This window comes from Oncorhynchus mykiss, chromosome 19 (genome assembly GCF_013265735.2).
Source record: "Oncorhynchus mykiss isolate Arlee chromosome 19, USDA_OmykA_1.1, whole genome shotgun sequence".
NCBI lineage: Eukaryota > Metazoa > Chordata > Actinopteri > Salmoniformes > Salmonidae > Oncorhynchus > Oncorhynchus mykiss.
In genome coordinates this window covers 10,714,959-10,737,953 of record NC_048583.1, presented here as the reverse complement: position 1 = coordinate 10,737,953, position 22,995 = coordinate 10,714,959, and the positions used below count along the sequence as shown (strand labels likewise).

Below are 22,995 nucleotides of genomic sequence, written 5' to 3'. Positions count from 1 at the left end.
ATCATTCAAATTACCAGCCAGGATAGGTTTCCTTACCCAGTGGAAACTGACCTAAAAACCTCTTAGACGGGGCCCGACATGTTATAGAACCCTTACCCTCTCCAAAAGGAGATTGAGAAGCATCTTTATGTAATGGGTCTTAAAACAGTAGTGCCAGACTTGCAATAGTGGCACTACATTAATAGAGAATGGTATGCAACGGTTGACCCTATCAGCACACTTGCTGTTGCTAATGGCATAGCCAATATGTGTAATGTAGCAATGCAAGCTTGTGGTTTTCACATGGGTCATTTCTGTGCTATTCGGTATCCCTGCCATTAGGTTTACAACACACTGTAGTAGTAGCACTGTAATCGCCTCAAAAAAGCATTTGGGAAAAAAATCAATGGCACTCAATTATTAATTGACCGATCCATTTGCGTTTCACTTGTACAGTTTTGTAAGGACACATCAAAAGTTTTATTGAGCAGTGGCATTCCCTGTAAGTTACACAACTCAGTGTTGTATGATATCAAGTGTGGCCTTTTTTTTTAATGGTACCAGAGCAGCTTCATCAGCAGGTTCAGAATGCCCAAATATACTGAACAAAAATATAAATGCAACATGTAGTGTTGGTCCCATGTTTCATGAGCTGAAATAAAAGATCCCAGAAATGTTCCATACTCACAAAAAGCTTATTTCTCTCAAATTTTGTGCACAAATTTGTTTACATTACTGTTAGTGAGCATTTCTCCTTTGCCAAGATCATCCATCCACCTGACTGGTGTGGCATATCAAGAAGCTGATTAAACAGCATGATCATTACACAGGTGCATCTTGTGCTGGGGACAATTAAAAGTCACTAAAATGTGCAGTTTTGCAATGCCACAAATGTCTCAAGTTTTGAGGGAGTGTGCAATTGGCATGCTGACTGAAGGAATCTCTACCAGAGCTGTTGCCATATAATTGAATGTTAATTTCCCTACCATAAGCTGCCTTCAATGTAATTTTAGGCAATTTGGCAGTGCGTCCAACCGGCCTCACCACTGCAGAACAAGTGTAACCACGCCAGTCCAGGACCTCCACATCCAGCTTCTTCACCTGCAGGATCGTCTGAGACCAGCGACCCGGACAGCTGATGAAACAGGAGTATTTCTGTCTGTAATAAAGCCCATTTGTGGGGGAATTAAATTCTTGTTGGCTGGGCCTGGCTCCCAAGTGGGTGGGCCTATGCCCTCCCAAACCCAACCATGGCTTGATTAGGGCCTAATTTAATGTATTTCAATTGACTGATTTCCTTATATATTCCTTATAACTGTAACTCAGTAAAATTGTTGCATTTATACATTTTTTCAGTATTGTATGTAGATTTGCCAGGCTGCACTTTTTAGGAGCAACTTTTTCAGTCTATTGTATTTACTGCCATGGTGGCAAAACAACTTCCCTCTGGGAACATATGAAGTACGCTACAATTCAATTGAAGTTATGAAATACTATTATTGTGGCGGTGGGCTTTAAAATGGATGCTATAACCCCTATTATTGCAGAGATTTCAATGTGATAACAATGAAGGCAAAAACCAACGTGGGATGAATTGATGAGCAGCTAACATCCCCACACAAATCACAAATGCATATTGTTTGATCCCTGTTTTGAATGTTTTTATTTTTCTGTGGTTGGTCTCCACCCACGACACGTCAAATGCAATTTGTTTTAATGCCTTTCTCATAAAAGTTTAATTCCCTTGCAAAAGCATGAACTCTGGAACCACTCATTTAAAATGTAATTTAATAAACATAATGCCTTCTCTGTCTCCCTCCCTTCCTCTCTCTTTTTCCATTTCATTCTATTGGGGACCATGAAGTTGGGATTTATGCTCCTGTAAGTTCCCCAATGACTAGCATGGCTCAGCAAAATGCCAGTGACTATAGCAACTTTTACCACAGCAATATCTTTCTTTCAGCTCTATGGTGTCATAGACCCATCTTGAGGAGCACACAGTAAAAAGGAAAAATTATCTCCCAGGCTGAATAGTATTTTGGAAGACATTGACAAGTAGTATCAATAGTATTATGGATGGTAGACTGACAAATGTACTCAATTGTTGTACTCACTGGTTGGGCTTGCCTGCTGTATGGAGCTATGCTGTGACAAATATCTTTAATGGCTATGTGAATGTTTAAATTGATTAATATTAGAATGTAAAGTCTCACTCACAACTGGGTGGGTCATGACTGTACTTAGTTGTGAATCTGCATATGATTAATACATTGTTTGAATGTTATTGTGTTGCTTGAGTCATACATTGAAATGTTTTTTTAAACTAGGAAAGTCAATTAAGAACAAATTATTAATTACAACAACAGCCTAGGAACAGTGGGTTAACTGCCTTGTTCAGGGGTGGAACAACAGATTTCTACCTTGTCAGCTCGGGGATTCGATCCAGCAACCTGCCGGTTACTAGTCCAATGCTCTAACCACTAGGATCCCTGCCGCCCTGTGATGGCTGTTGTGCACAATAATAGTTATTCATTTGTATTAGTAAGTTATATGAAAAGTTAATATTTGTTTTGGTACATCAGTTGACAATTTGTTAATCACAATATTGACCTTCATGTATACTATGCTCAAACCCATTAGAAATTGGCAGTCAAACATTATAGATGCACTTACAAATACAGGTTAATAGCCAAAAAACTAAAAGCTTTTTACCATTACAATAACATTCCAGGATTCCACAGATACTTTAACCCTCATGGGAACTCATCTCTGTCAAATTGACAATGGTCAGGCTCTGGGTCTACAAGAACAACACTACTAGTCTTCAAGGGATGGATAGCCTACTCTTGCAATGAAGGAACAAAGACATTTCATTCATTTGGGCTCCTGCGTGGTGCAGGGGTCTAAGGCACTGTGTCTCAGTATCACAACCGGCAGTGATTCGGAGTCCCATAGGGCACCCGCAGAATTGGCCCAGCGTTGGCCAACATTGTAAATAAAAATGTTTTCTTAACTGACTTGCCTAGTTAAATAAATGTAAAACATATGATGAAGAGATATGTTTTATTTATTGTTGCTGAAATTATAATATTCCTACTCGAGTTTTGTTGTTTCTGGTTTTGGTGCTCACACTTACACACATAGATATAACGTAATGGCAATCGCCAACTTTCTAATTGTACCGTCATTTCTTCACTGTCTTCGAGGTTGCATGACTTCGAGCGCACAAATGGCGCGCATTGTGGTAAGTGTAGTTTCCACGTGCACATGGTAGGAGAGGTCCTACATTGAACACTGGAATGCAGGTTCTTTGTTATTCCGTTCAGTCATAAGAAAGCCATATTTTCCCCCGGTATTCAGTGAGATGGGTGTAAATCTATACTAACCATATGCACAAAAATAATTTATCAAAATGCGGTTATTTGTTTTAGGGCGAGAAACGCCAAACAATTGAGAACTACATGTCCCATGGTGTGTTGGTTAATTTTTCCTGCACGCCGCCTCTCCCTCTGCCTGCGTGTTCCAAAGGAGGCTGTCAGGCTGAGTTCAGGGAAAACACAGAGCTGCCGATCTGTCAATCATAATTAGCAACCACAGGGAGTGAAACTGGGAGGAAGGTCGGTGAAACGCTACGTTTTTGGGTGAAAAGGCATTGTACTTTCCGTGAAACAATTATGCTTCGGAAAGGAGAGGGAAATAAGTATCCTAGTGTGCTTAAAAATATTTGATCTACTTTGGAAGGAATTGCATAAAAGCGCGTTTACTGAAAGCCAAACTCGGCGAGTTTCACTTGCAAGCAACTATTCTGCTTGGAGTACGAAACATATCCAGAAGAAGGTAACCACGGACGCACGACACTTTGGGATTTAATTTGGCTATTTAACACACTTCTTGACAAAAGTGGTTGATACATTTCAGAGGACTGTCTTAAAGTCGCTGTTGGTGACTCGCAGCGCAGACTAGGAGGTGTGACGGTATTTATCGCTTACCCAACTCATAACATCTCAACCAATGCGACGTCATTTTTTTCATATTATTTTCTTCCATTGACCGCTCCCTGTCAATATTTGCAGGTTCACTCAAAACAATCTCGGCCCAAACATCCAGACGGCGAGGAAGAAAGGAGGAAAGATGAGCGGGGGAGATGTGGTGTGCTCGGGCTGGTTAAGAAAATCTCCCCCAGAAAAAAAGTTGAGACGTTACGTAAGTCTGAGCTTGATCATATTCATATCTTGCTTTGGATCCTTACCACAGAGCGGATACAGTGTAGCTATGCAAATGTACACTTTCGATTATTTCGATTTGCGTAAGTTGCCTCGCTAATCACCTCCCCCCGCTGCACAAAGTTTATGCAGCATCTCGAATCTTTGTTTGCTACAACAAAACTATCGACAATTCATGAATAGCAAGAAGTGGATTTAAAATCCGATTGTAGTATTGTCAAGTGACAATGGCCTCCTAGGCTACATCTTGTTATGATGACAGCCTGCATGCTGTTGAGCTTTTCAGTGATTTGATGCAAATTCCAACAAAGCATTCATGAAAATGGTCCTATACTGTGCAACATTCGCATTCCACGGCAAGGCAACTGAAATGCTCGTCTGTCTAGTCATAGCATAATAGTTTATGAGCACATGCTTTAATGTCAATCCTAAGTGTAGGTTTGACTAATGTACGAATCTAACAAACAGATCACGTTACAACTCTCACAATGTCGTGAAAGAATTCCAATTGACTTGTGTTCTTAAAAGGAATGCTTTTGAAAGCAGTTTCTGGTTGTCACAGGAAATTAGAATGTTCAGTCTTCTCCATAGGCTAGTCTATGTAGACTTTTTTGTAGCAGGTTAGGAGAACTTACACAGCAGGTTAGGAGAAATTACGCAGCAGGTTAGGAGACTGGTTAAAGTTACCAAAAATGCTCTGCTAACCTGCAACGACAATAACTTTGTATCAAAGTGGCGTGAAGAGTGTCCCATGTAGACTCGAGACTCGGCCTACTTACGAGACAGGTAGGTATGCCCATATAAATCAGTACAGTATTGAAATGATATGAAAATACATTTCAATCACAGTTGCATAGCTAGAACACAGTTATGCAAAGTAATGGTTGTCTCTCTATGAATCACACACTTTGGAAGCTGGATGTCATTGTTGATAGTCTTACATGACCTTTGTTTTGTTTTTTTACCTGAAAAGTGTTAACATTCTCACACCCATAATGAAATTGCCACCCTGTATATGTCCCCTTTCTTTACTGTGTGAGTCAGTGGGCGAATCAGTTGGCTGTATATTAGTTCCCATGATATTGGATCTGTTATCTATCCAAAGAACATCTATCGCCATTGTATTCGTGGGCCCTCTATCAGTTGTATTTGCTCCTAATCTACAAAGATGGCGTGTTAAAGAGACTGCACGCCACAACTCTGAGACACAAATGACCATTTATAAATGTCTTGCTGTGTCCAAAAGGCTGTGAAGTGTTATATTTGTGGCTTATTGGATATCTCTTGATGTTTGCATTAGGAACTGGACGGCCCTGCGCTCTACATGTTTTCACAGCAACCACAGTTCTCCTCAACCGATCTCTCCGAGAGAATCTCGATTGTATACCCCTCGCGTCCTCAAAACCCACTGGAGGCGAAGGACCTCTGGCTTTCTCAGCCAACGGGTTTTGAGAAGGAGTTGGGGCAAGAGGAGGATGTGAGGAGTATGCAGTTGAGATTCTCCCAATGTCTCTGGTTGGCCATACTGAACCAAGGCATTGCCTGCCAAATACCATTCCTTCTGTCCTCCCTCCACTGATGTTATGATCAATCTGAATCTGCACAGAACTCAGTTCATTGTTCTCCTTGTAACTACATGCCTAGAACAGGAGTTTTTACTGACTGCAGCCCTACTTAGAGCCTGTTTTTTTTATTTTATTTAACCATTATTTAACTAGACAAGTCAGTTAAGAACAAATTCTTATTTACAATGACAGCCTACAGTGGAGCAGTGTTCAAGGCCAGAACGGGGATTCGACACAGAAACCTTTCGGTTACTGGCCCGACGCTCTAACCACTAGGCTACCTGCCGCCCCAAAGTTAGAACCTGTATTGAGGTCCCAGAGCGTTTCCTGTTCAGGTCACATGGTCAGGATAAGAAGTCCAGCCCCTAGTCATGATCAATCGGCACCTGGAGCTCAACACTCCCTCTGTTATTGTGAAGTATGACAGTCAGTCAGCCAGGGGGGTGTAGGGTTTACTATAGAGTGGTTAAGTGGTGGTGACACAGTAACCATGGTGATACAGTAAGTAACTATGCCTTCCCACAGCAGGAACAGATGAGACAGGAGACTCTGATCACATGACACTTAGTGACCAAGACACTGTGTGTGTGTGTGTGTGTGTTTGTGTGTGTGTGTGTGATGTTTTAACTGAAGGGTAGTGTAGGGAGCCAGCCCAGCTGCTGTACACACTGAGGTTGTGTAACTGCTAACTTGGTGGACTGCAACACCCTGAGGTGTTCATTCATCAAGTCCATCTTACTTACAGCATGTCACTCTGAAGTGACAGACTGGGAACACTTATCCTTATGTGAATGGAGCACTGAGAATGGTCTACTTCCTTAAGAAGTGGACATTTTGTTAAGGGTATAATCCAATGGGTAAATGCAGTGTGTTGCATTTCACCAGGCCCCTGAGAGAACTGATTGTGACCTGATTGCACTGTAGCCTACTACTTCACTACACTCAGGTCTATAGACTAAGAATGTGTTAAGCTATTTGTATGATTTGGTACATGTCCATTCTGTCCTAAATGGCTTCATTGTGCCCCTATAACAGCCTGTTCTGCTGCTGCCTCTTTGTGGCCCTGTAGGAACAGCCTGTTCTGCTGTCTCTGACCAACTCTTTGACCCAATTCATCTGATTCACACTTCTGCCAAAGCCTGGCGCTTCTGTTTTAAACACCGATTTTGTGACCTTATGTGTGTGTAAGTTTTGGAGCTGTGTGTGTGTGTGTGTGTGTGTGTCCTTAATGGTGTTCGACAATATGAATGGCTGTATTTTGACCCTCCAGTGTTAATAGGATCTGTGTGGTGTAGATGAGGCCCTGCATGTAGTATGAGAAGGAACACTGATCACTGGCGAATTGTTGTTTCTGGTTGAAGCTGTTAGCTGGAACCCCCACTGAGTTACACTGGGCCAGGTGTGTGCGACCCACTCGCTGAGTGTGTGAGACTTGCCGGTGTGTGTGTGGCAGTGGCTAACGACAGCAGCGGTTGTGGGTGGAGGCGACCTCACGTGAGCCCTCTCAGGACAGCCTGGGACTGTGAATAACCGAACCCAGTATGCCTAATACAGCCTACGCGTCCTCAGGATTACGCCGTAACCACGACATCATGACCCGGTTTCAGGTGCCCATCCAGATTATAGGCCAACCTTCTAATATACACTACCGTTCAAAAGTTTGGGGTCACTTAGAAACTTCCTTTTTTTTTTTAAAGTAAAGAACTTTTTAAAGTTTTTTTCGTCCATTTTAAAATAACATCAAATTGATCAGAAATACAGTGTAGACATTGTTAAAATTTTACATGACTGTTGTAGCTGGAAATGGCTGCTTTAAAAAATGTTTTTAATGGAATATCTACATAGGCATACAGAGGCCCATTATTAGCAACTGTCACTCCTGTGTTCCAATGGCACGTCATGTTAGCTAATCCAAGTTTATCATTTTAAAAGGCTAATTGATTATTAGAAAACCCTTTTGAAATTATGTTAGCACTGTTGTTCTGATCAAAGAAGCAGTAAAACTGGCCGTTAGACTAGTGGAGTATCAGCCTTTGTGGGTTTGATTACAGGCTCAAAATGGCCAGAAACAAAGAACTTTCTTCTGAAACTCGTCAGTCTATTCTTGTTCTGCGAAATGAAGGCTATTCCATGCGAGAAATGGCCAAGAAACTGAAGATCTCGTACAAACTACTCCCTTCACAGAACAGCGCAAACTGTCTCTAACCAAAATAGAAAGAGTGGGAGGCCCTGGTGCACAACTGAGCAAGTGGACAAGTACATTAGTGTCTAGTCTGAGAAACAGACGCCTCACAAGTCCTCAACTGGCAGCTTCATTAAATAGTACCAGCAAAACACCAGGTCTCAACGTCAACAGTGAAGAGGCGACTCTGGGATGCTGGCCTTCTAGGCGTCTTTCACAAACTAGACACTAATGTACTTGTCCTCTTGCTCAGTTGTGCACCGGAGCCTCCCACTCCTTTTTCTATTCCAGAGACAGTTTGCGCTGTTCTGTGACGGGAGTAGTACACAGCATTGTACGAGCTAATCCAAGTTTTATCAAACACACCATGCAATTGGAGCACAGGAGTGATGGTTGCTGATAATGGGCATCGGTACGCCTATGTAGATATTCCATTAAAAAATCAGCTGTTTCCAGCTACAATAGTCATTTACAACATTAATAATGTCTACACTGTATTTCTGATCAATTTGATGTTATTTTATTGGACAAAAAAGTGTGCTTTTCTTTCAAAAACAAGGACATTTCTAATTGACCCCGAACTTTTGAACGGTAGTGTAGGTCTACCTCTGGCAAGGGTTCTGAATGTAAAGGTGACAGATACAGGGATGGGTATTTCGGTTGTGTGTGTGGAGGCGTTAACTGAGAGGGGGGGTCAGAGAGGTGGTTCTGCTGCTTTTGTCAGGGAGACGAGTCATCCATAGACTGTACAGGTTGATCTAAGTAGACCTTCTGTTTGTGTGCCCTCTCATTCTCCAGTGTTGACCCTTACTGTCTGAGCATTCAGCCTCTACTCTCCACAGTAGCTCCAGGCCAGACACGTAGCCCTGCTGGCTGCCGGGAGGTTAACCACTCTGGGCAAAGTTTGTCTCCGGCTGGCCAGCTCAGCCCCTGATTGGATGAGATCAAGGGTTAAACTGTTCAGCGGCCTGCCTGTGTCTGTAGCACCGCCCTGTTTACCGGCAGGCAGAGCACTGGGCAGCTCAAAGTGCACACTAAGGCCTTTTTTCTATTTTGTGGAGACATGTATGCACACAGACAGCATATATAGTAGGAGTGTAACCATGACAGTGCAGGGCCCCAGAGAAAGGGGTCTCTGTCCCATCTAGGGGCCATACACTGGCATATAAACTTCATGGACCACAGTGTTGTGGGTGTTTAGTGTGTTACAGGTTTATCCATACACAGGATAGGTATTTTTTTTCAATTTGATATACTATAGCCATCAAATTCAACTCTGGACCTCAAAGCCAGTTCCGCTGCTTTTGTCATTGTTTCCCTCTAATCAGGTGCTGATTTCGACCTGGGACACCAGGTGGGTGTAATTCATTATCAGGTAGAAGAGAGAACCAGCAGGCTCCGGACCTCGTAGACTAGGCGTTGAATACCCCTGGCCTATAGGATGTATTAATGTAAGGTCACCTTCAGAACCGTTGCGTTCTCCATTCTTGTCTTGGTAAGATGGTATGAGGAAACCTACCACAACCACTCCAGTCTGATTTTTTTTTCCCAGCCGCAGAAATGTAAACGTTTGCTCTGAACATGCAACTCTGTTAGGTTTTTATTTCATTGACATTGCACTTTCCATCTTTCATTTTTAGACTTCCTCTTTCGTTTCTCGCCTCTCTCGCAATCTGGGAATTTATGGAGGTCCCACTTGTAAAGCTTTCATCAAAGAGAGAGCCCTGCAGGTTGTGTGTCTTGAGACATCTGCGCTGTGTTTTCTAAACTACCCAAGGAAATTAAAGGGGATAAAAGTTGGTTGTTACTTCGTCAGCTCCACTTAATGTGCGGAGACAGTTAAGGCCGCGAGGCAGCAGGGGGAATCGCTCTCGGTGTCCCCTCCCCATATGGCGACATGGATCGCTCCTCTTCTCTCCTCATAGGAAGCTCAATTGGTTGGTCCCATCCAAAGCATTCAGAGGGGTTATTCATGCTGTGCTTTTCCCATCCTTTCCCTCACAGGGCCTCAGTGTTTGAACAACAATACTCCAGAGACAGGCTGACACAACGAGCTGAGGGGGAAAATGTTGAACCCTAAAGGTCCCTGTTTTGAGTGTCTCTCTCTCTCTCTGTCCCAAATGAGCCCTGATCAAAAGTAGTGCACTAAATAGGGAATATGGTGCCTTTGGGACGAACCCATAGGGTGTTGGCAGTAAACTTACTGAGGACATCCTCTAGCCGGCTCAGAAAATATCCTTCCACTTCTGTAAATGTCTCTTCACCAGTTAGCAGCTTGAGGGAGTCTGTCTCCTGACCTGAACCACTTACTGTATGTAGCTCGCTGCAGCGGCCTATAAGCCATTACTCGTGCTCAAGCCTAATTTAACATTTTTGATTTGCGACCAACCAAGGAGGAAATTCTGCAACTTCTGAACAAACAGAGCGGACGGATAGACAGATGGGAATCAGTGGAGTGGTCAAACGAAACAAAGGAATAGCTTTTCTGAGTACAGGATTCATTTGCTCAGCAAGTGGAACAGAGAAGCGCTTGTATGGCGTTAGCGTAAGAGGCTATTCCTAGCCAGCATACATTATTGTTGAAGACCAGGGCTCTCCAACCCTGTTCCTGGATAGATACCTTTCTGTAGGTTTAAACTCCAACCCTGTTCCTGGACAGCTACCCTCCTGTAGGTTTTCACTCCAACCCCAGTTGTAACTAACCTGATTGAGTTTATCAACCAGATATTTATTAGAATCAGGAGCGGTAGATTAGGGTTGGAGTGAAAACCAACAGTACGGTAGCTCTCCAGGAACAGGTTTGGAGAGCCAGTGTGTCCCAAACAGCACTATTCCCTATGTATTGCACTGCTTTTGACCAATAAGTAGTGTACTGTATAGGGAACAGGTTCCCATTTGGGATGCCGAGTATGTCCTCCTGGCTACCACGACAACGGAACAGTCCATTTTGAAAAGCAGCAGACTGCTGCTGTTGTGTGGGAGCAGTCATGCCCAGAAAATAATGGATTGCATCGGCCATCAATTATTTAAATGTCCATTAGAAACATAAAGAAAAAGAAAGGCATACAACATTAATGCGGGGTGATATCTTGTTGACACAGCAATTACAATGCTGTTATATACCACATACACCCTGTTTATCCCTCCTTTCAGTCGTTTCGAAAGACTGAAATATTTTCCAAACAGATGAACTGTCTCAGACCCATTCATTGTTTGTATTTGAATGATTCTCCAAAAAAAGAAAACGACCACCTGACTAGTGTTTATGTACCCAGAGCTCCACCAGTATCGCCAGACGACCCAAGGCGCTTTTCGGTTGTCTAAGTTTTCATTTGCTTGTTTACGTAGCGGGGGCCGCTTGAAACCCAATCACGACATGATAAACAATGCTCATAACCACAATAACACAGCAGCCAATTAAAGCTAAGCCCTATGAAGAAAGTTTAGGTTATTTTACAGGGACACACACACACACACATGGGTGAAAACCTCGCGCGGTGTTTTTCAACATCGAGGAAGCCTGATTTAACATGAGCTGTGGTGTATTTCAGCGGCTTGTTTTTCACTCAGGTGTGTATGTGCGGCAACGGTTCGCCTGATTTGGTTTTATTGGTGTAGTTAACAATCCAGTGACGAAAGCCATAGGTCTTTTATAACAGACACTAGACAGTTAATCTATGCACACTTTCTGCCTGATAGTCTGTCTGGGACTCAGGGACCAAGAATAGGTCTGGAGTTGACCCACGGCCAAAAACCCACGGGCTTAGTGCTACAGCAGCTACGTGTAGCCGGTCAGACGAGGAACACTGTCTGACAGTGTGGACTGCAGTGATGATATAGCAGGGATAAGATCCTTATAACTTCTAAGTTATAACTAATTGTACATTTATCTGTATTTCCTCGTGGTCTGACTTGTTCTATTAGTGTTGTGGAGTGGGAAAGTCCACCAGCACAGACCCCATCCTTCCCCATATGTAACAATTTCCTTGCGTCACTCACTACCACTGTGTGGACAGTCCTGGTGACCAGTTCTCTGTTTCTGTGGCTATTCTCGTCAACTGCGGTGGTGGTCATGTGGCGTTCTAGGCCCATGTCGTCTTTCCAAAGTCCGCCTGTTATAACTCCCAACGTGTTCCTCTGACAAACACTGCTAATAACGCCACCACCACCCACCCCCCTATTCTTCTCTCCCTCTCTCCTTACCGCTCCTCCTGGGGAAAATAGCAACTAGTTGGAAGTTAAGGCCCCCCCCTTTAAACAACACTGTTTGCTTTCATGTTGCTTGGTGGCTGGGCTGCTGGCCTCGCTTGATGCAGTCTGTAAACAGATGTGTTCCTTTATTACCTGGCTCTTGCTGTTTATACTGTCATTGAGTCTTTTATCTATCTCCTGCTGAATGTACAAAACATTACAAACACCTTCCTAATATTGAGTTGCACTCCCCTCAACATCCTCAAGTCATCAGGGCATGGACTAAAAGGTGTCGAGCGTTCCACAGGGATGCTGGCCCATGTTGACTCCAATGCTTCTCACAGTTGTCAAGTTGGCTGGATGTCCTTTGATGGTGGACCATTCTTGATACACACAGGAAACTGTTGTTTGAGAGACCCTACAGCTTTGCAGTTCTTGACACAAACCAGTGCACCTGGCACGTACTACCATACCCCAATTGAAAGGCAATTCAATTGTTTGTCTTGCCCATTCACCCTCTGATTGGCACACATACACAATCCATGTCTCAATTATCTCAAGGCTTGAGGATTCTTCAACCTGTCTCCTCCCCTTAATCTACACTGATTGAAGTGGATTTAACAAGCTTTTACCTGGATTTTACCTGGTCAGTCTGTCATGGAAACAGCAGGTGTCCTTAATGTTTTGTACACTCGGTGTGTGTATACACACTTTCTGTTTTTTTTTGTGTGTGGAAACTCTCCTGTGGTTGTTGTAGAGCTCCACAGTCACATGGCGTTATGGTTGAATACGCCAACTCTTAACACTATCCAGACCCAGTTCTTATGAAGCACAGATAAGACACTTCTCCAGACTCTTGGCTGGATAGGTTTAAATGCCTGTATCCAGGGCAGACAATGAAGACAGATTTATACAATGCAGGCTACATAAATGCAACTTGCAGTACGATATAACATGAACGTGTTCAGAGTTCACAACTTTAGAAATCGTTATTTATTGTTCCATGTTAAGCCCGTCCTTTGACGTCTGGCTGTAAAGATATTACCTGGCTACCCAAACGCTACGCCACGACCACGGATGCTAGTTTCTTCTCTGCAATTTATGAGTACCTACTACCTCCCCGACGCAAACATTCTAACCGTTCTGATTGGTCTCAGAAACCGCCAGGTTGGGCTGGGACACTCGTGGGTAAAGTGCCTTTTTTAAAAAATTGTATTTATTTATTTTTTTACATTTGTCATTGGCTTTGATACTCTGATTGGTTAGAGATGATCCAATCGCTGATTACTTTGTTCTGTACAACACCCCTTATCTTGACGTTGCCATCGTTGAAGTAGTTTGTTGCGGTCTCAGACTGAATTATGTAGCAAACAGAGCAGCGCTAGAATTCAGTTGGAGTCATCGGGCTAGTAAAAATAGACCTTATGACAGAGAGAGAGGTTATTTCCAGCCCCAACTTTGAGTCCTACTGCTGCTCCAGAGAGAGGGGGCTGCTGCAGGGACCCAGGAGCACACAGATGTCCAAAGATGGTCCCTTTGCTTTGGCCTCTCAGGCAGAGCTGGCTTCCCCTTCCAGCAGCTCACGGGACCAGACCATAGAAATACAAATATGACCTGCAGGCCCATCACAGAACATTGACTTGAATGGGGATGCTTTTCCTAGTGATCCTGTTTCTATGGTCCAGACCACTGGATTGTTTGTGCAGTCATGGGAACAAGTCTCTAAAGCTGAGAGTGTATGGAGCCTGTGTATAAGCACATGTGAAATCATCCTGGAAGGAGTTCAGAACCAGTTCCGAGGCTAAGTGAGCAAGGTGTGTGTGCATGTGTTTGGTGTGTGCATTTTGGGATATTCCAGAATGTCAATCAATAATCCACTCCACCTCCTCATAGGCCATCAGTAGGCAGAGAGAGTGGGAGGGAGAGAAAGGAAGGAAACTAAAAGATGCACCGAGCTAGCCTCAAACCCACACCATTAGCCAAGCCTCTGTCAGCCTACTCTCTGTCCCTCTCCCTGCTCAGGGCTCCTCTTGGCAGGTTGTGGTAGTAGGAATGTGAGCCTCTTCTGTGCTTCTGCTGTGTTCAGTGAGGGCTGGCCTCTGCTGCCTGATTTGTTGTTTCTGCTGAGCGCAGCGCTGAGTCTGACGGAGGAAAAAGGCGCAGCTCCCTGGCGCCCCAGCACGGCATGGCGGCCGCTTCCTGTGTGCGGTGCTGATGGCTACCAGATGTCTGGAGGGAAGAGAGAATAGTGGTCTACCACGCTGGTGTCTAGTGCTTTTCGTTCTGTTTCACTTTCGTGCTACCTCTTTTTTTCCCCCTCTCGGTCACTCTCTGACAACTCCTCTCTGGGTCGCTCGGTCACTCTCTGATAGAGATCGACGGATTAATCGGAATGGCTTATTTTAATTAGGGCCGATTTCAAGTTTTCATAATCGGAAATCGTTGTTTTTGGACGCCAATTTACATTGAAATTATTATTTTTACAATTGTTTACACCTTTTTATTTAATCTTTATTTAACAAGGCAAGTCAGTTAAGAACACATTCTTATTGTCAATGACGGCCTAGGAACGGTGGGTTAACTGCCTTGTTCAGGGGCAGAACGACAGATTCTTTTACCTTGTCAGCTCAGGGATTCAATCTTGCAACCTTACGGTTAACTAGTCCAACACTCTAACTACCTGCTTTACATTGCACTCCATGAGGAGCCTGCCTGTTACCAAGGTAAATTGCCAAGGTAAGTTGCTAGCTAGCATTCGTAAGCATTCCTTCAAACAGCACTTTCGTGCGTTTTGCCAGCAGCTCATCGCTGTGCTTCAAGCATTGTGCTGTTTATGACTTCAAGCCTATCAACTCCCAAGATGAGGCTGGTGTAACCGATGTGAAATGGCTAGCTAGTTAGCGGGGTGCGCTACCTCTACTCTCTGACAACTCCTCTCTGGGTCGCTCGGTCACTCTCTGACAACTCCTCTCTGGGTCGCTCGGTCACTCTCTGACAACTCCTCTCTGGGTCGCTCGGTCACTCTCTGACAACTCCTCTCTGGGTCGCTCGGTCACTCTCTGACAACTCCTCTCTGGGTCGCTCGGTCACTCTCTGACAACTCCTCTCTGGGTCGCTCGGTCACTCTCTGACAACTCCTCTCTGGGTCGCTCGGTCACTCTCTGACAACTCCTCTCTGGGTCGCTCTGTCTGTCGCTCTGTCTCCTCCTTTCTCTGGCTCTAACCTAATCACACACCCACAAACTGTGGATCAGGGTGTGAGCTGCTGCTGTGGGCTGTTTAACCCAGTAGAGGTTAACTCTGCCTGTCTGTCTTAGTCCTCTTAGTCAGCTTATAGTTGAGCCTCTTCCCAAATCCGCTCTCATGGAAAAGACATGCTTCATTAGAAACTACCATTAAATCATCTTCCCCCCCTCCTTCTGCATGCCTTGGCCACGTCCCATTTTGGGACGCAGACATGAACTAGATGAGCATAACTGGGCCGTAAAGCCTGTAATGCTACATTTTAATATCCAGACCTCATACATTTTACAGCCGCTGTGATTCATGGTCGTTGAGAGGAAAAGGTGTGCCCTTCACATTTCAGTGTTTAGTGACTTTACTGTTTGATCTAGAGATCTGGACTGTTTGACTCTTATCAATCCACGTGAGTGGTCTACTGTTGAGAGTCGACCACAAGGGACCATGTGTAAGTGGCTTTACCTCATTACATAACTAATATTATGCGCATGTGTCAGTATGTCACTCATTTTACGGTTTGGCATGGATTGTCAAACGTGTGCGCATGCTGTCGTCTCTGCCAAATGGACACCTGTGCTTCTGCAAGGCCTTCGTACAGCCTCTAGACCCACTGCTGCTGTGGCCCAGCCCCTCTTTGTGTGGACCAATCTCCCCTCTTGAGGATTCCTATGTGTGTTTGTGCGACAGGGGGAGGGGGCACCCTGGAGACAAGCTGTGAAATGCCCACCGCCGCCCCGTGTAATTTCTCGGGTTACTGTGAGTCGGCCGGCCCACACGGACAGACCACACACTCCTCCCTACCTCTATCGCTCTCTTTCTCTCTATTTTTCTCTTTTCGTCTTGTTCTTTCTCTTTTTTAAAATCATTATCGAAATGCGTTTATACCAGAGATATGAGATGTGGCTAGTCAAGAGGGAGATGGCGAGAGGGGCAGGCCAGTCCTTTCTTAGCCTGTCCCCTATGAGTGTCCTGCGGGCAGCCTGATTGCATTATAGAGCTCTGCTCTGGTGCTGCTCGATATCTCCGGCCTGGCTACCAGCCAGAGGAAGAGGATGAGACACCCCCCCCCCCCCCCCCCCCCCCCCCCCCCCCCACACTCCCTGCGAAGACCCTGTTGAGAGAGCGGGCTAGTTTACACTCCCTCTGATTGGTGGCTGAGAGACGGTGAACTCCCACCTTCTCTCTCAGTATTCCTGTGAACTCTCCCAACGTTATTTCCGTATATCTCTCGGGTACATCTCGGAACCCTGTGGAATAGCTTGAGTGCTCGACCCATCGACATTTTGTAGGGCCGACTTCGTCTCTCGCTCTGGTATACCAATGGCATTTGGCTAGGCGACTGGACTGGTCGATCAGGCATTGAGTTCCAGGTCAGTACTACTATGCAGAATGTAAGCATTTTTGTTGTATTTATTGTTGAGGGAATTCTATTGAGTTTACTGCTGCTTATCTGGACATTTTGGGGATTTCCAACTATAGACCTGGTTCCCAGGTGGACTGACGAGCTGCAGGTGTTCACACAACTCAAGCGCCGTTGGAGCTTAGCTCTTACCTGCTACTTTAACACACATCAACTCCGCTTCCCCTATTCAGAAACCATACAGCCTGTGACAAGAGCCTCTAAGTGTTGGGTCAGTGAAAGTGATGTGGTTTTGAGCTGAACAACGATCCTCCCAAAAAGAAAAGATCCTTCCTCATAGTTTATTTGTAAAGTAATGACAACATTCCACAATGTATTCTGACATGCTGGTTGTCTGGAAGGGATTTGTTGTTTACAGTAGATGTGCCTCAGCCAGATGCTGCTCTTTCATCTAGAATGTATCGATCAACAGGCCATTATGTTGATCAGTGTTAAGCCCATGCATATGTGGTTGTGTGGCTCCCGAGTGGCGCAGCGGTCTAAGACACTGCATCTCAGTGCAAGAGGCATCGCTGCAGTCCCTGGTTCGAATCCAGGCTGCATCACACTCAGCCATGATTGGGAGTCCCATAGGGTGGCGCACAATTGGCCCAGCGTCGTCTGGGTTTGGCCGGGGCTGGCCATCATTGTTAATAAGAATTTGCTCTTAACTGACTTGCCTAGTTAAAAAAAAAAAGTAAAAGGTCTGGCATTGGCCATGCATTCATTGTCATACTTCCTTAACATATAACATAACACATGGCATAGCCTTGTCTTGGTCTGTTTTGCATGTTCAGCTCCACTATGCCAGTGTGTGGTTTGGACAACTACTCTGATAGCCTTTTGGCTTGTCGAGTTGTGCGCTCAGTCATCCTCTTGTGTGTACAGACCAGACACGCACTCGCAGGCCGAGACAAACCACGGCAGAACTAAGAGGGGAATTGTCTGGGCTGCTGGTCTTCCCCTCAGCCTGGCTGCTCGCTCTCTGCAGCCAAGAAACACTGATCATGTGAATGGCCCAGCCCTGCTAATGGACTGTGTTGAATTCCTAAAGATGCAGTGGGGGGGGGGGGGGCTGCTGTACATGTTTTGATCCTCAACCTTTGTACAGATGTTATTGTTGAGAACCAACTTGAATATCAGGCAAAGAGGAGATGTAGAAGGGGAGGGACGTCTCTGCCACCTACCTCCACCATGCCTGCTCCCCCACGTTAAGTAGACAACCTCTGTTGAACAGCACAGCTAGAAATGTCATGAGTAGAACCTACAGTATTCCTCCTAACATGAGAGAGCATGTTTGTTCCACGTAATATATTTATATCTGAGCCTTCCACATTGTTGTGCCCTGTACTGCTATAGTCAGATGACCTAGTCCGAGCCCTTATGTCCCCCATCAGTTCTCACAGCTAATCGGTTGCCAGTTCCACTAAAAACAATCCCCCTAATTGAATACTTTCCTGCATGAATTGAATAGGCTGCTGTATAGCAACAAGGGCAATTAACAACAGAAAAATGGGAATTGCTCTTAGTGGTGCTTCCCGTTGAATAAACAATTAACGCTAGTGTGTGTGTGTGTGTGTGTGTGTGCATCTGGAAGTAACAGTAGTCCTATGTCATTGCAGGCCTATTAGGAAGGAAGGACACATTTCAAACTCAAATCAACCAATCAATAACTCAATAAAACTACAAACCAACTTGTCAATTCTCAGGTTATTGGGTTAAGCTAATAGTAGGTTGACCCCTGTATGACTGACTAAATCAGATGGTATTTAGTGGTACACTTCTCTGCAGTCTGTATCCGATATAAGGAATTATACATTTCAATTCTAAACTAATCTGAAACATGGATTACTGTTGCATAATTTATTATTTAGGCAAACAAAATGCTCTTGTTTTCTGTAATACAATTGGAGTACAACCCATGTGATTTGATGACGTAGGCCTACACCACAAATGGACTCCTTTCGCGTAGTTGAAGTAGTCTCCCACACATATACAATAGATGACTCTATTTCTGTGCTTTCCCTACAAACACGCATCAAGAGAGCACATGGACTCCACCTCTGTTCAGTTGTCAGTTAGATAGAAGCCAGTGGGTGTCGTGTTCTCCATTGGGCTAATCAGTGCTTAACTTTGGCAGGAGCTCACCAGAGCTGAGTACTGGCACATCAGATTTTCTACTGCTTGAGCTCCTGCTCCTCTTATAGAATATTAGCTCAAAAGTATTGTGGAGCTCCTGCACCTAAATATAAACAGTACTGGCCCCCAAAATGAGTACTTGAACCTATTTCAGTCTAAGTCAAGCACTGGTGATAATAGCTATTGAGCTTAGGTTTCTGTTGCTCCATCCCTCTACCACAAACCAACATCTATACAGCTTCACCAGCCAATAGCGAAAGTGCATGAACATGGTGGCCATCGTGTACTTACCACAAGTCACATAAGTTGTATGGACTCACTCTGTGTGCAATACTAGTGTTTAACGTGATTTTTGAATGACTACCTCACCTCTGTACTCCCCATATACAATTATCTGTAAGGTCCCTCAGGTGACAAATAACATTTGATTTGACTGTGTTGGATGCAACAGGTGTAGTGTGAAATGCTTACTTACAAGCCCTTAACCAACAATGCAGTTCAATAAATAGGTAAGAAAATATTTACTAAATAAACTAAAGTAACACAATAAAATAACAATACCGACGTCAAATATAGGTGGTACCGAGTCAATGTGCGGGGGGTACAGGTTAGGTCATTTGTACATGTAGGTAGGGGTAAAGTGACAATGCATAGATAATAAACAGCGCATAACAGCAGTGTAAAAACAGAGGGGGGGTGTCAATGTAAATAGCCCGGGTGGTCATTTGATAAATTGTTCTGGAGGGGGGATGAATGAATCACTTACCTTTGATTTTCATATGGGTGCACTCAGAAGACATTCATTTATTCAACCTCAGTTTTGTTTGCGTTTTCTTCAGTAATCTACAGGCTCAAACGCAGTCACAACAGGCAGACAATCAAAATTGTATCCATAAAGTTAATAGAAACATGTCAAACAATTTTTCAATTTCCGCCTGAAGACATACCAAAATCTAACTAATCTGTAGCTCAGGCCCAGAACCAAGGATATGCATATTCTTGGTTTCATTTGAAAGAAAACACTCTGAAGTTTGTGTAAATGTGAATTGAATGTAGGAGAATATAACACAATAGATCTGGTTTAGATAATACAATGAAAATCATGTTTTTTTTATTTTTATTGTTGTATCTTTAAAATGAACAAGACAAAACAAACATTCAGATAGGATGATGGGAAAAACATGAGGGCAACAGTACTTGTGCAAAGTTTCAGAATGATAACTTCCAAAATGACTGTGCTACATGACATTTATCATGAAGTCACCCAGGTGTCCCAAACAAGTAGCCCAAATGTACCCAAGTGGCCAAATTGGTGAAGTTATACATTTTGAATGGAATAACTATATACAAAATACCAAAATGGTATTCTAACACCCCCAAAAAAGAAAAATATATATATACATTTACAAAATAACACTTTCAATATTTGGAAGACCCACAGTCCTCTACACAATATTGTGCTGCTGATGCCAGGTGCCATAGCAGTCTCTTTCTGCTGTAAAGCAGAGGGTCACCAAGCATGTGATGCATGTGATGGGGGACTTCATTTTTCAAAGAACACAGCAACGCCTCCATGCTGTGCCCTTTTGGCCCTGAGGCACATCCATGCCTGCAGAAATACATTTGGGCAGATGAACACCACTTGTGGCAGGAGCAGAAGGGACAGAGGTAGAGGGGCCAGGACATGGTGCTGTAGCCATAAGCTCCTCGATGAGCAGCTTTCTGAAGGCTAGCTGTGAGATGAGGGGCTTTCCACAGCTCTTAGCCATTTCCTTGTGTAGGATGAATGCATTCACCACAGCAATGGGGATGAAATGATAGAAGGTCTTGTACCATTTCATTGTCTTATGGAGAACATTGTAATAGCCTATCAGCGCATCTGACAGGTCTACACCTCCCATGCTCTTGTTGTAGTCCTTTATTGCAGTTGGAATGGGGACATTTTTTGCAGTCTCAGCGCTACTGGGGCATGGACAACAGGTGTCCGGCTGGATGAACCAGCTTCAGTGGGGGATGGACACCTTGGCACTGGTGGCTCCCATTCGGAGTAAGGTTGAAAATATTATTATAGACCTGCTAGATCTACTGTCTCATTTATATTATGACAGACCAGCTAGATCTACTGTCTATTTTATATTGACATTTCAGCTAGATCTATTGTCTCCATTATATTATGACAGACCAGCTAGATCTACTGTCTTTATTATATTATGACAGACCAGCTAGATCTACTGTCTTTATTATATTATGACAGACCAGCTAGATCTACTGTCTTTATTATATTATGACAGACCAGCTAGATCTACTGTCTCCATTTCAGTTTGGCCATTGTTGTGGGCCTGCCCTCCACTCAACAGCCGCAAATAGGCTATTTCATGTGGGGGTGGGGTGGAGCGGCAGACACGCATCTCGGCCATGCTCCCTCTAATTCACAACATGTATGTATATATACACACACAAACACAGGCTATGGGTCATACACATACATACAAACCCCCACCCACAATGTATAACCAACGTGTACTTTACACATTTCATTACATTTTTATAAATTGCTACTAAAATGTTAAAAAATCACAAATAATATTTTATGTTATTTCAAACAACGGCATCAGCATGAGAAGAACTTACCAGTCCAAAACGATGTCCTCTCTGTTCAAAAAAATATTTAGCTATGTTAGCTAAATGAATCGTCCTCCAACAATCTGTCTCACTTTCCCGATCAATTTCTTCTAAAATTGTGTGTACATCTGTATATAGATTTAGCTTTCCCTGACTTAGTCGCCATACTGATTTGATATATAAACAGCTGAAGATGCGCTTTACCAAAGTGCTGTGCGTAACTCTTTACGCCGGAGTTTACTACATGGGTTGGTCTTCCAACACAACCATTAAATATTGCCGTTTACCTCAGCTCATTGGCTATCTACCCAGCTAGATTTCAAGACAATCAGTGGTCATTGGGTTAAAATACAGTCAATCAACGAAACAGAGGTCATATCATTGGTGCACAATGATGTCATTACTTGTTGTCTTCAAATCGGTTTCTTTCAGTCAATACGTCCCGCGAAATGACCCATCACGTTTGGTTGTGTTACAAACAAACCAGTTGATTGCAATGAAACTAAACATGACCGGAAAAGTCACGTTTAGTGTGTGTATTTACATCGACTGTGTCGTTGTCAAATTGAATGAGACGGAATTCATGACACAAGCGGTTCACAAAAAAATTGTTTTTATGGGCTCTATCCTCACATAATAGCATCGTATTCTTTCGCAGTAAATCCTTTTTTACATCTGACAATGCCATTGAATTAGCAAGATTCTAGGCTTTCGAAACATGTGAGACACTTGTATTTTCATGAATGTTTAATATATCTATTTATGTAGCGATCACCGTATGTTGTCGAATTTAATCCCGCTAACGGGTTCGGTGCGCAGAGAGGTTAACAGTTTTGGAAACTTCAGAGTTTTCTATCCAAATCGACTAATTATATGCATATACTATCTTCTGGGCCTGAGTAGAAGGCAGTTTAATTTGGGCACACTTTTCATCCAAAATTCCAAATGCTGCCCCCTACCCTAGAGAAGTGAAGGAGCCTTTTGTACCTAGACTTGGTGATCCGTTACCGCTTGCAGAGAGAACAGTCTATGACTTGGGTGACTGGAGCCTTTGAATTTTTTTGGGGCCTTCCTCTGACACCGCCTAGTATATACAGTTGAAGTCAGAAGTTTACATACACTTCGGTTGGAGTCATTTTTCAACCACTCCACAAATTTCTTGTTAACAAACTATAGTTTGTCCTAACTGACTTGCCGAAACATCTACTTTGTGCATGACACAAGTAATGTTTCCAACAATTGTTTACAGACAGATTAATTCACTGCATCACAATTCCAGTGGGTCAGAAGTTTACATACAGTAAGTTGACTGTGTCATTAAACAGCTTGGAAAATTCCAGAAATTATGTCATGGCTTTAGAAGATAGGCTAAATGACATAATTTGAGACAATTGGATGTTTACCTGTGGATGTATTTCATGGCCTACCTTCAAACTCAGTGCCATCTTTGCTTGA

At 43.7% G+C, this 22,995-nt stretch overlaps 1 protein-coding gene across 17 annotated transcripts in view; it reads left to right on the top strand.

Moving 5' to 3' along the window:
• The first annotated feature begins 3,258 nt into the window (after positions 1-3,258).
• LOC110497361 (GRB2-associated-binding protein 1) overlaps positions 3,259-22,995 on the top strand; it is a 69,635-nt gene continuing 49,898 nt past the window's right edge. For 2 of the 17 annotated variants that reach the window (XM_036954274.1, XM_036954273.1), the window contains exons 1-2: positions 3,259-3,945; positions 4,053-4,182. In XM_036954274.1, the coding sequence (XP_036810169.1) occupies positions 4,111-4,182 (72 nt within the window). In that variant the 5' untranslated portion in view covers positions 3,259-3,945; positions 4,053-4,110. Of the gene's footprint in view, positions 3,954-4,052; positions 4,183-16,603; positions 16,751-22,995 lie in introns of those variants that run through there. The other 15 variants (XM_036954262.1, XM_036954253.1, XM_036954264.1 and 12 more) reach the window with 12 other exon arrangements.